Here is a 13,158-nt window from a genome sequence, read left to right as displayed (position 1 = left end):
CTAAGTTACAACTGAAGATTCTAACCATTAAGCTGTGTGTCAGAGTGGTATACCACCGTTTTAATTACTTCTACCATGTCACCTAAAGGCGCATATTGACTGTTTTATTTACCTCTGCATTATTACTGTGTAACTGTCAACATAACAATAAAGAAAATGGTAGAGTTGATGAGAACTTGGCGCTCTGTCTGGCTGCTTAAAATGGCGCTCACCCGCTCCGGTAGAGTGACCATGAAGCGAGGGAAGAATGGGTGGGATTCAGGCTCATTCTATTCTTGCCACATCTGTGTTTACCATCTCAAGCTCACACACTGAGTCCTGCGCGCACTAAACTTGCATGCTTTAGGTTAGGATGTCTCCCTCACGATACCTTAGCCTAGAAACATCCTATAGCAATAAAACCGTAGGTTTCACCGCTCTGCTTTGGAGACATGACACTCTTCATTTCACTTCACTTCCAATGCTGCCGTTATACTAAGAAGTTACAGAGACCGCGTCTTGGGAAAGTCCCGGTTGTAAACGCAAAGCCTTGCTTCCAGCGCAAAAGAGACAAAAAAGTAAAGCAAAGAAACTAACTATACTATCAAAGAGAGCTACTTTTTGAGTCACTCTTGCCATTTTAAGACGCCCTGTCACCCTGGTTTCATATTTAAGTCCTTGCTCTTTTGTGTCAGGATTCCATTGGCAGTTTTCGAGGCTGCCGAAGCTGCGTAAAGTTTTCTTTATTATTTGTACGAAGACTCAGCTAGACTTGAATCAATGTACTTTTTGTCTCGATGCGCCTTCTCAAGGGAAGTAACTTCGAGCCCAGACAGCTCTCCCGGTTCGGAGAAGACGAATCAGCAGTTGGAAAGGCAAGACCGAAAGGCAGGGCCTTAGAGGGATACTGACTTTACAAAGGAGCACAAATTTTCAACCATGCCAAAGACAGAGCCACAAAATGATAATAACAAGCTTGAGGAGACTAGCTTCAGAGCCTAACTCCATGGCAATTCCTTCTGCCTCGTCAACTTTGATGACAAAAGCGATGCTGGGTGGATGATTATGTCCAAATAAATGCTTTTGAAGAACAACGGGCCGAGACATATTAATGGCACTAGGGAGAGAGAAAGAAAAAAAAATGAATAGTAGCTGACGACTTCAGTATATTCAAGGGCTTGTTACTTTAGGTAACGTGTTTGAATTTATATAAAGAGGTGAAAAAATCAATCAAATAAAAATAACGAACGGAAGTACGCAACCAAAGCATAACCATGGGGTATGATTGACCAAAGGTCGTAGAATGTATATAAGTCTGACTGATATCACTAGAAGATTGCAAAAAAAAAATTATTAGAAAATTAGAAAGAAAGCCAGCCTTGAAGGCCGCATTAAGCAGTGATAATAGGTAAGATGACGACGCTGACGTTATTGACGTTGACAGAAACACGGCGAGAATAACAACGACGACGACAGCACTGACGCCTACACCGATGGCACGCTGGCGACGCCAACAACGGCAGCAAAGTAAGAAAGCAGTATACACATATAGACGCCCGAGGATCAAGTCCTTTCTACATAAACAGACTACTTCACTTCGGCTTCTTCCACCGCTGCGCGCTAGTGGACTGATGTGTTAGCAGTAAAAAAGAAAAAAAACAGCACAACCAACTCTGTTGTCAACGCGAGCTTTCACTCAGTATGCGCAAACGGTATTGATCAACCGTGTTTTTGGGTGCCGGCCAATCATCGCGCAAGAGAGCAAGGCTTCTTTGAAATGGCCCTAATGAGGGACACGTATTCGCCTATGCAGCTGCAGGTGACTCATCCAACGACTAGAAACGAGCCAACACAAATAACCGAGTTTAAAATGCTATGAACTCGACGCTGTCTACTTAAGCCGCTAGAACGGGAAGGATTAGGTGCAAAGATCACTGGGGAAGATTTCAGCAGCTTACAGTAATTATCAATATGATGATAGCGACAATCATCTAAAAAAAGACATGCGCTCCTAGGAATCGTGTCTAATTATCCATCGTACTAAAGAAGAATGTTGATGCCAATTTTTTGCAAGATTCGTAAACACGACGGAGCGTTACAAGATTCGACGCCCGCGCATTGGCCAATTGTGTAGGCCGAAAAATGCATACGATGTGCAGACTGGTAAAAAAATCTACGACTATGACGTTTTTCTCAGTTGAATTTCTTCTTCATTACTCATCACAACTAGGTTGTGTACTTACATTTCGGTATAGCAGGCCTTGAAGAGGCATGCCTTGCCAGTTTTCTAAATGTGATATAGCACCAGAAAAGAGGACTGAGACACACTCAACACGAACACTGCCTATCAGCTAGCTATCAGCTAGTAGATATATCGACGAACAAAAATATGCAAAAGAAAAAGCTGAGAGGCGAGGAGATACTCAACGTCACAAAAACAGCTATGGCCTGTACGACGTAGTAGCGCCCACAAGACAAGGGTACATTTAAGTCCCCTCTTACATAACCCTTTACAGACTCTCTCGTGGGGCTTTCACACTTAGTAGTGGTTGGCCTTTTTTCGCTTAGATGCCTGCTCGAACCTGGCAAGATTTCTCGCGATTTCAAAACAAAAGCATCAACATGGACTTTTTGTGAGTACTTTTAAAAGGCAATAGTTGTGTCGGCTCATAGTCTAATAGCCTAGCCATAAAAGAAATCGTAAACCTCAGAGGGTTCTTAGAATATCTCAGCTATTAAACCGTGCCAGAGGCGCTTCGACAAAAGCAGTCTTTTCTTTTCTACTCTTTCCGTTTTCACACACATTACCACACACCACGCTCTTCCTAAGCAATGTCAGCTTTCTTTAACTTCTGTTATCTTCTTGGTTGTTTCGTGGTTTACGTGTGTTGTCTGGCATCCTTGCCGTTTTTCTTTTTTGGTTTCGGTGCGATTGCATTTTTGGATTCTTGCTTTTTTAGAAGTGTATTTACTTTGCCCGCGTGATAGTTTGTTTTTGTAGCCGGCCGGCTGTATAGCTCTTGCCTCATTTAGCGCCTGATACCCTCTCAGCCTCAGTTGTTCTTGTGAGCCGCACTGTCTTCCTCGCTTCCCGCCTTTTTTTGTTGTAGATATTTCTGTTCGTCGAATAAACTGCCACCACTTGATAGTCAGCCCTCGTGATGTTTGTGTCTCAGTCCCCGTGTCTAGTGTTGTTTCCAACACAAGACGCAATCACTAGTAGCACATTGTGGCACTCTTTTGCAAGTTAAAGTAAAGACTGCCCCATCATTGTCCAAAAATTTGGTTCAGGTACCTTTCTTGCCATTTTTAAGTTGCTGCCTTCGGTTTTCCTCGCCTGTCATTAGTCCTACCACATCTCCGAGAGAATCGCGTTGAGCCAGTCACCATTTGTGTTGTTTCCAACACAAGACGCAATAACTAGTAGCACATTGTGGCACTCTTTTGCAAGTTAAAGTAAAGACTGCCCCAGCATTGTCCAAAAATTTGGTTCAGGTACCTTTCTTGCCATCTTTTAAGTTGCTGCCTTCGGTTTTCCTCGCCTGTCATTAGTCCTACCACATCTCCGAGAGAATCGCGTTGAGCCAGTCACCATTTGTGTTGTTTCCAACACGAGACGCAATAACTAGTAGCACATTGTGGCACTCTTTTGCAAGTTAAAGTAAAGACTGCCCCAGCATTGTCCAAAAATTTGGTTCAGGTACCTTTCTTGCCATCTTTTAAGTTGCTGCCTTCGGTTTTCCTCGCCTCTCATTAGTCCTACCAGATCTCCGAGAGAATCGCGTTGAGCCAGTCACCATTTGTGTTGTTTCCAACACAAGACGCAATCACTAGTAGCACATTGTGGCACTCTTTTGCAAGTTAAAGTAAAGACTGCCCCAGCATTGTCCAAAAATTTGGTTCAGGTACCTTTCTTGCCATCTTTTAAGTTGCTGCCTTCGGTTTTCCTCGCCTGTCATTAGTCCTACCACATCTCCGAGAGAATCGCGTTGAGCCAGTCACCATTTGTGTTGTTTCCAACACAAGACGCAATAACTAGTAGCACATTGTGGCACTCTTTTGCAAGTTAAAGTAAAGACTGCCCCAGCATTGTCCAAAAATTTGGTTCAGGTATCTTTCTTGCCATCTTTTAAGTTGCTGCCTTCGGTTTTCCTCGCCTGTCATTAGTCCTACCACATCTCCGAGAGAATCGCGTTGAGCCAGTCACCATTTGTGTTGTTTCCAACACAAGACGCAATAACTAGTAGCACATTGTGGCACTCTTTTGCAAGTTAAAGTAAAGATTGCCCCAGCATTGTCCAAAAATTTGGTTCAGGTATCTTTCTTGCCATCTTTTAAGTTGCTGCCTTCGGTTTTCCTCGCCTGTCATTAGTCCTACCACATCTCCGAGAGAATCGCGTTGAGCCAGTCACCATTTGTGTTGTTTCCAACACAAGACGCAATAACTAGTAGCACATTGTGGCACTCTTTTGCAAGTTAAAGTAAAGATTGCCCCAGCATTGTCCAAAAATTTGGTTCAGGTATCTTTCTTGCCATCTTTTAAGTTGCTGCCTTCGGTTTTCCTCGCCTGTCATTAGTCCTACCACATCTCCGAGAGAATCGCGTTGAGCCAGTCACCATTTGTGTTGTTTCCAACACAAGACGCAATAACTAGTAGCACATTGTGGCACTCTTTTGCAAGTTAAAGTAAAGACTGCCCCAGCATTGTCCAAAAATTTGGTTCAGGTACCTTTCTTGCCATCTTTTAAGTTGCTGCCTTCGGTTTTCCTCGCCTGTCATTAGTGCTACCACATCTCCGAGAGAATCCCGTTGAGCCAGTCACCATTTCAGCTTTACTCTGAAAAACAGCCAATGCGTGACTACAGTCCTGAACTAGCATACATGCATAGAAGCGACGATGACGACGACGACGACGACGACGACGACAACTACTATGATGATGATAAGGGTGCCGGGGGTGATTGCCGTCACAGTCGCTGCTGTTGCAGTTTCGGCGAAGGTGACATATAAGTCGGCAACATCGAGTATACCAATAAAGCAATGCAACCAACAAAGTATTTTTAATGATAAAGAGACACGGAGACACTGACGTGCACTACCTCCTTTTCATTAGCGAGGGCCATCGACAAGGGCTCTCATGGGCGCATTTCGTAATTTAGGCTTTCACTGAAAAATTACAAGTAAGCAACGAAGCAACTATCGCAAACAAAGCAAAAGCCTCGTCATTTATGAAAACAAATGATGGTTGTGAAATGGGATCTGCGGAAGGAGAGTAAACAAGACTAAATCTATTTTCCTATGTCTGAGCAGCAGCCAGCTCCCGGAATACAAAGACATGTCATTTAAAATTCAAAAGTGGTTTTCGTGCTACATCAAGGGCGACAAGTTGTCCACGTGGCAGACAATGTAACCACACGTGGCCTTGTGGCAGTTATTCAGCTGAATAATTTGCGACACCTCGAGAAAAGATTTATTTCTTTTACTTATTATTCTAATTTTAAATATCTCAAGCAGTTTTAAAAGCGATCCGAGGTCAATATCCGCTTTACTTCATTAGTTTATTTTAACGTCTAAGTTTATTCGAACGACTTCTTTCGATTTATTCTTCTTTCGTATTGCTGCCAGTGTACTATAACCAGGAAAAAGCCAGTTGCAAATGAAAATACTTAAAAGTAAAGTCCCACGTGGGCGCGGCATATCCAAGTGGACTTGAGCAAACACCGTCTGCTGTCAGCTCTGGCGTAACGCCCAGCCCGTCACATATTTCTTGATTTTCGTTCCGTTTGCAAGATAACACTTTGTATAGCTCGATTCTCTATTTGATCATTGAGAAAGCGTCTGTCGAACTAAAGCTAATGGAGCGCGTTGTGTGTTGTAACAAACTGACGCTGGTGCTCGAAGGTATACCTCTGCTACACCACAGGCTTTCCTAGAGAGGTGAACGCCTTGTGAATTCAGGCCCGCTTTCTGCCTCGACACCTTTGAAAAAAATGAAACAGAAACTTTAAACGAGTGCCCTGCCATTTCTTTCTCTCTTTGGTATGCTTTCAATTGTTCTCTGAAAGTAAAAGTTTCGCAGAACCCGCTATAGCAGCGGCGAAAAAAATTTAATTTTTCTTTTGACTTTCTCTTGCACAGTGTGTATACAGAACATGTGCTAAGTTGGTCGGGTGGGTGCCTTGTTGTGCTTCATTATTGTCTACACGTGCAGGCTAAGATATAAATATAAAGAAGTTTCCTTCACCCTCACTTGGCCTTCAAATTATTGCTAACAATTGCGGCATCTAAGCTCCTCTGATTTCTCAATTTGTCTTGTATTCCACGGTCTCTGCTTCGAACTCAAAACCTTCGTCAGCAATATTTATGTTACAAACAACAAGTTTTTTTTCTTTCTACAAATTCGTCCTCCTATTAGTCAGTGGAGCACAAGAAAGCGGTCGTCATTGCTTTATGAACATTCTTGACTGCCTCTCCGGAGCAGTGGCGTAGCCAGATAGTGGCTAACGTGCCCCTCCCCCCTCCCCCCTCCCCCCCCGCCTCAAAAATCTGTGTTAGAATCTGGCCTTCCAAGCCCTCTCCTACCTGATTTCTCTCCTTTCCTGTTTCCGGTAAGTTGAGGCCACAACCCGTTCGCCTCTCCCCGCACCCGAAAACCATTTCTGGCTACGCCACTGTTCCGGAGTTTCAATTTCGCATGTTTATATTGGTACCTAGAGCTCTTGTCGCATTGATCTTTCATAGTGGGCTTTCTATATGTCGACAGCGACCTTCGCGGGCCGAGCTTTGTGGCCAGTTCGATCATCGCCGCACTGCTGCTTGTAAATTAGCCACTCAACAAGGGCCCCATGAAGAACCTTGTGATTTTTTACCGGATTTTATTCAATTTTCCCCTGAATTCTAAAGTCGAAGGCCGTTACTCATCCCTTGAACGAGTTGCAGCTCAACCGGTGCTCTCTTGAACCCCGACTGTCATCTGCAGGAGTGCTGTCTCAAGCTCCTCCTCCCATCTTTGTCTAACTAAACTTCTCCGCCCAAATGTCGCTAACGAAAATAGCTGGAGGCGAAGGAAACGCAGGAAAAACAAAGCTGCCTAAAACAACTTTGTTCTGTCCAATGTGCAGAGAACACTCAAGCGTCGAACGACCGCTGGATAGCGAGGGCTCAGTGAAAGTTAGCGGAGTGTCTGGTTTCCCTGTAGCCTCAAGAAGTTGGAACAGTGTTTACGTTCGCACCAGTCACGCACTATTAACGTGTCCTGGCTCGGACGGTGAGCGATTGTCTCTAATGAAGTGGAAAAGTTACGCGACATCTCTTGTCGCGTTTTTTACAGAGAAAATTTGTTGAAGGATACGTATAGCGACATAAAAAACGAGCTTGAGAAGAAGAAAGAAAATAAACAGTTTAAATAATTTCACGCTTGGTGGATCATACCCTGCATTGAGGGAAGGGGGAAAGGCAAGAAGACATATAAAGAATCAGTAAATGCAGATATAACCGCTAGGGGAACGTTTACTGACATCGTCACAGGTGGCCGTGAAGGCCAGTTACCTTCAAGGAGCACATCATAATAGAGAATTTGTGGCCTTGAGCACGCAAAAGTATATACTTCGACCGAAGTCCCAGAATATTTTCTTCACAGAGCGGTTTGTAATTTAAGCTGCTGAGACTAGCCCGCAGGTAACTTCATTCGCCGTCACGCTAAGAACAGTGGCAGAGAAGATGCTAAAGAACCTATAAAGAAATTGGCCTACTGACAAGTTCAGTTGCTCTATTCGTTTGTGGTCGGGGCACTTGTAACATCACATTCAAACTAATTAACATTTTAGATCATGTTCGTTATCTCAATAGTATATCATTTAAGTTAAAAGAGTACTTTCAGTAATTAGGGAGACCCCATCTTTGAAATTAACCCCTTATTTTTATTTATTTATTTGTTTATTTATTTATTTATTTATTCATTCATTTACAATACTGCTACTCTCATTTGAGAATGTGGCAGTTGGGCGATACAGTATATATGTAGATCAGTACACATCTAGGCAGAACAGTTAACTGAAAAAAAGAACAAAAAAAATGGCTGTGGCTTAGGTAAGGTTAAGCCCAGAATGCGAAGCATACTAGCCTTTATTTTAGTTGTTGAACCACTGTTTAGCCTGGTGAACTGCTGTTGCTTGGCTATATTTGGTTCGGCTAGACGAAGAAACAACTCATGCGTTACTCCACTTCGCCTTCAAGAGTGGAACGCGACAGCGTTCCCGTCGACCCGCCAAGGGGTGTAAGACAATGGGCTCAGCGACTACGCGCCCCGCATTGGACGCGGTGAGCGTCGAGCAACGCAGCGTTCGGCGCGGCAACGAAATGTGCGCCTGAGCAAGCGACGCACGCCTGAGCCTTAGAAACAGCTCGTTTCTAATGCAACACCGCATTCACTAGAGGCGCTTTTGTACCGCTTTGAAGCATCGTACTCGTGGCTCAGGAAGTGAAGAAGAAGAGGCTTGTTCGAACGGCCACGTTTGCGATGAGCTCCGCTGGAAACAGCGCATCGGCCCTTGGCCGAGGATCACACCCACCGTCATCTACCGATTCCGGTAATTATAAAGTCGTTCTTCCTCGTCTACCGACTGGCAACACCGTCCTCAATTCAGTTTTCCTGCATGCTGACCTGGCAGGGCGGCCGTATCGGGCCCCGGACTTTCGCGACGCTCTCCTTTCAGTGCTAAGTGCAACTGATATCCTCGGTGCTGGACAATACCAGATGAGCCATTTGTGGTTGGTGACATGTATTAATAGCATCGCGAAACAGAAACTTGTCGACAAAGGCGAGTTGTTGGTGAAGGGCCTCAAGTGCCTTGTCATTGACCCGGAATGCAAAAATATCAAGATGAAGCTCCTTTGGCTTCCCCCACACCTCGAACAGAGACGGATTGTTGAAGCGCTAGAGCCGTATGGCACAGTGCAGTCCATCACGAGAGAAATGTGGCGGTGTGACGGCATGGAGGGCTGGCAAATGACTAACCGAGACGTGGCGTTCACATTGAAAGATGGCGTTTCCGCCAGTAATCTGCCACATCTGTTGAACATATATGGCCACCAGTGTCTTATCTTGGTACCTGGCCGACCACCACTTTGCCTCCGGTGCAACAGAGTTGGGCATATCCGGCGACAATGTCGAACACCACGCTGCAGTAACTGTCACCGCTACGGTCACCCTGCAGATGCATGCGTCGGAACCTACGCTGACAAGCTTCGTGCAAATAGACCAGCTGAGGATGATACCATCACCGATCATCTCATGGACGTGAGCGAAGTTGTGGATGCAACTGGAGAAACACTCCCTGAGACTCATCGACAAGAACAGATTAAGCCGTCATCGGCTGACATAAGCCTCAGCCAGAAGCCTGCGAGCGAGGATGAGACTAAGGCGCCTGACGACGAACCATCTGTATCATGGGCAGAATCGCCACCAGTTCAAGATCGCCCACCGTCAGGGGAATCTGGATCGGTGTGCGAGGCCGCTAAGAAGCGTCCAGCGCCATCTGACAATTCATCGCCCTCCGGAAAAGAGGCTCGCGTTCCCAAGGTGTCAAAGTTGACAAAACCGCTCCGGGGAACGCCTACTCCTGCAGATGTCCCTTGTGTTAACGTGCACCAGAAGGCCCATTGTGCATCACCTCATCAAGAAGGGAGTGGTGCACCTCTGGAGCAGTGTTTAGACGCTGCACCTACATAGGTAATCATGGCGGGCGCTCTTCCCTTCCATTTTGGCACTTTAAATGTCCGTGGCTTACGAAGTAAGCGACGGCAAGTACAGCTTCTTCATTTGTTACGCAATAGAAAATTAGACATTGCGGCTATCCAAGAAACAAAGATTGAATCGGACGAAAACACAGAAGTAGCTCTATCTCCATTCCTATCTGACTATAATGTTTGTGTCAGCCATGCAGTCGGCGTTTCCGCAGGCTGTATGTTATTTGTTAGAAAACATTTACCATGTGATTTGCTACATTTGTTTACAGATAGGGAAGGGCGCCTAATATGTTGCGATATGGATATCAGTGGTATGAGCTTTAGATTTGTGTGTATTTACGCTCCGACCAAGTTACGTGAACGCGAGTGCTTCTTCTTATCTCTAGAACATCATTTCTGTACTGATCGTGCATTGGTCCTCTTTGGAGACTTTAATTGTGTATGTAGCGCGCAAGATCGTACGTCACTGAAGCTGAGACATGATCCAAGTAGTGATGCATTGCAACGCCTGATATGTGATTTTCAGCTTGTGGACATTGGGGAAAATGAAAAGGCAGGATGTCGATATACGCACTTCCAGGGCACCTCGCATGCAAGGCTTGATCGAATTTATGTTTCACTTAGCGCACTGCCTCTTATTTATGGTTACACTGTGCACCCTATATTCTTTAGTGACCATTGCTTAGTCTCAGCATCGTTTGGCAGCCGTCGGTATCAAAGTCGGCGTATGTGCTGGGAGCTGTGGAAATTTAATAACCAATTACTTTCGCGTGAGTGTTTCTTAAATCGTGTTACTGAGCTTATAGCTCATGCGTCATGCCGCAAGGACTTGCCACTCTTTGCTGTGTGGGAATTATTCAAACAGGAAGTTAAAATGATAGCTATCGAAGAATCGTCGATATTGGCCTTTGAAAAAAAGAATAATTACAAAGCATTGTATGAACTTCTGAATGAATTGCATGAGCTTGAATGCCTACACCCGGGTCTATATATTGATGATATTTATAAGGTGAAGGCACAGTTACAAACTTTGAACGCAGAAAAATACAGGGGTGCACTAGTGCGGGCGCGAGAGCAGCGTTTCCTGGAAGAACAGCCTTGCAGTAGGGCCCTTGGTGATGAACGCCGACACGCGCTGTCGAAACAAATACTACATATAGAGTATGGTGGAATCATTGTTAACGAGCCTACTCTAATAACTAAAGCGTTTTTCGAGCATTATCAAAAACTATTTCGAGAACACAAGCCATTGGATACAGATGCTGCCAAAAAAATTGTATCGTTGCTGCCCCAGTTAAATCAGGATGATTACGATTACACAAATGAAAACATTGATATCAATGAGGTAACTTCATGCATCGATACGTTAGCGAAGGGCAAGACGCCCGGCCCCGATGGCCTTACTGCCGAATTTTATCAGTGTTTTCGTTCCCTCTTATCACCATTGTTGCTTCAGGTGTACCGTGAGGCCTTGGAAGTAGGGTACCTAACCGCCACAATGTACGAAGGACACACCGTCCTTATAGCCAAAAGCGATGATGAGTCTAAATTGCATAAAGTTGACGGATATCGGCCTATCTCCTTATGCAACGTTGATTATAAAATTTTTGCTAAGGTATTAGCTAACCGTTTGCAAGTTGTAATAAGATCTGTGGTCGGTGATCATCAGACATGTGGCATCAGGGGCCGGTCCATTCAGACGAACATTCATGTTGCGAGATCGGTGCTAGAGTGTGTAGCTGAAGGGTTTGGACAGGTGGCAATGGTACAGCTAGATCTGGCTAAGGCGTTCGACAGGGTAAATCACTCATTCCTGTTTACTGTACTAGAGCATATAAATATCGGGTCCCTGCTCCTTAGAGGTGTCAGGATATGCTATGCTAATGGTTCAACGAGGCTGATAGTGAATGGCTCTCTCTCCGATTCGATTAGGCTTGTATCATCAGTACGACAAGGATGCCCCTTGTCACCGCTCCTGTTCTGCTTGTATTTAGAACCACTTTGTATGAGCATTGTTAAAGAACAAAATTTCCAAGGGTTTAAATTACTGACTAATGAGGTTCGGGTTCTTGCGTATGCAGACGACGTGGCCTTTTTTTGTACAGATAAAGAGAGTGTGAAGACTGCTCTTGCAATTACAGAAGAATATTGTGCGGCTTCTGGTGCAAGCGTTAACTTTGAAAAAAGTTCAGGTTTTTGGTTTGGATTATGGGCCACAATGCCATCACATTACGCAGGCATTCAATGGAAAGAAGATCTGCGTTATTTAGGTGTGCCTCTCTCACAATATAGAAATAGCAACGCTCATTGGTCGGGAGAAGTTGGCAAAATTCAACGTAAAGTGAATTCATGGCGAGGGCGGAATTTGTCAATGTTCTTTCGTGCTGAAGTGTGTAACGTTTTCTTAGCTTCCCGTCTTATGTATGTACTGCAAGTACTGCACTGCTCAAGACTTCGCCTTCAGGCACTGCATCGCGTATTTGCAACATTCATTTGGAGTTCCAGTTGTGAATCGATGCGGCGCGACAATCTGTTCCTCCCTCTTGAACGTGGTGGTCTAGGATTAGTCCACCTCTTCATCAGGCAAATTGTTTCACGCCTGTTCTTCTTTCAAGACAATGACCATCCTTTTTTGCGTGAAATGTTGCAACTCCGTTTAGTTCATTATATTCCTAATATAATAGTGTCATCAAATGCCAAAGATGTCCCACAGGCTCCTTGGGGCTTTCTTAAGGAGGTTGTTGACACATTTCTTTTCTTGAAAGTTAGATTCAGCCTGGAGTACGTGTTCACAGCGAGTCGAAAAGCAATTTCTGCGGCACTGGTTGACTCTATTTTCCCAGATCCCTTGTATCGTGCATCTTATTTAAGCCGACCTTATCAGGATGTACTTAAGCGCGTCCGAAAAATGTGTGTACCTCCTGGAGTAAAAACATTTTTCTTTAAATTACATTCGGAAACACTCCCTGTTAAAACTTGGTTGAATTCGAGGGGTTGCTTTGTGCCGTGGTCAACAAACTGTCGGCTCTGTCCACGTGCCGAAGCCATAGATCACTGCTTCATAGACTGTAGGGACGCTGTATTCTTTTGGGACATTCTCCAACGGACGCTCAAAAAGGACATTGACATGACTCCATATACAATTAGGTTTCTACCGTTTAAGGTTACGGGTGGTCCTCCCTATGACATGTTCATAGTACTTGGCTTACATAGCCTATGGAGAAGTAGACTGTGTGACCGCCATGCCGAAAGCCCGCGATCTACAAAGTCCTTCTTTCGCGAAAGTGCTGCTTATGTAAGAAGTGTCTACGCTGCGCAGGAACCTCCGCCAGACTGGATGCACTTGTTGGATGCATGTGTGTGTTTGCCTGAGTTTTAAGTGTGTAGTTGTATCCACTTTGTAATACACCTTCAGTTTTCTTTTCCATGTAA

General features: G+C 44.7%; 2 protein-coding genes across 2 annotated transcripts in view; one reads left to right on the top strand and one right to left on the bottom strand.

Moving 5' to 3' along the window:
* LOC139056373 (uncharacterized) overlaps positions 1–2,430 on the bottom strand; it is a 360,115-nt gene extending 357,685 nt beyond the window's left edge. The window contains exon 1 of the mRNA XM_070534560.1: positions 2,223–2,430. Coding sequence (XP_070390661.1) covers positions 2,223–2,224 — 2 coding nt within the window. The 5' untranslated portion in view covers positions 2,225–2,430. The remainder of the gene's footprint in view (positions 1–2,222) is intronic.
* A 6,037-nt stretch (positions 2,431–8,467) lies between these two features.
* On the top strand, positions 8,468–9,709 carry LOC139055827 (uncharacterized). The gene has a single exon (XM_070533375.1). It carries the CDS (start codon positions 8,498–8,500, stop codon positions 9,707–9,709), a length of 1,212 nt encoding a protein of 403 aa, XP_070389476.1. The 5' UTR covers positions 8,468–8,497.
* The last annotated feature ends 3,449 nt before the right edge of the window (positions 9,710–13,158 follow it).

The sequence above is a fragment of the Dermacentor albipictus genome, chromosome 2 (assembly GCF_038994185.2).
Source record: "Dermacentor albipictus isolate Rhodes 1998 colony chromosome 2, USDA_Dalb.pri_finalv2, whole genome shotgun sequence".
NCBI lineage: Eukaryota > Metazoa > Arthropoda > Arachnida > Ixodida > Ixodidae > Dermacentor > Dermacentor albipictus.
This window is presented reverse-complemented; position numbering and strand designations above follow the sequence as displayed.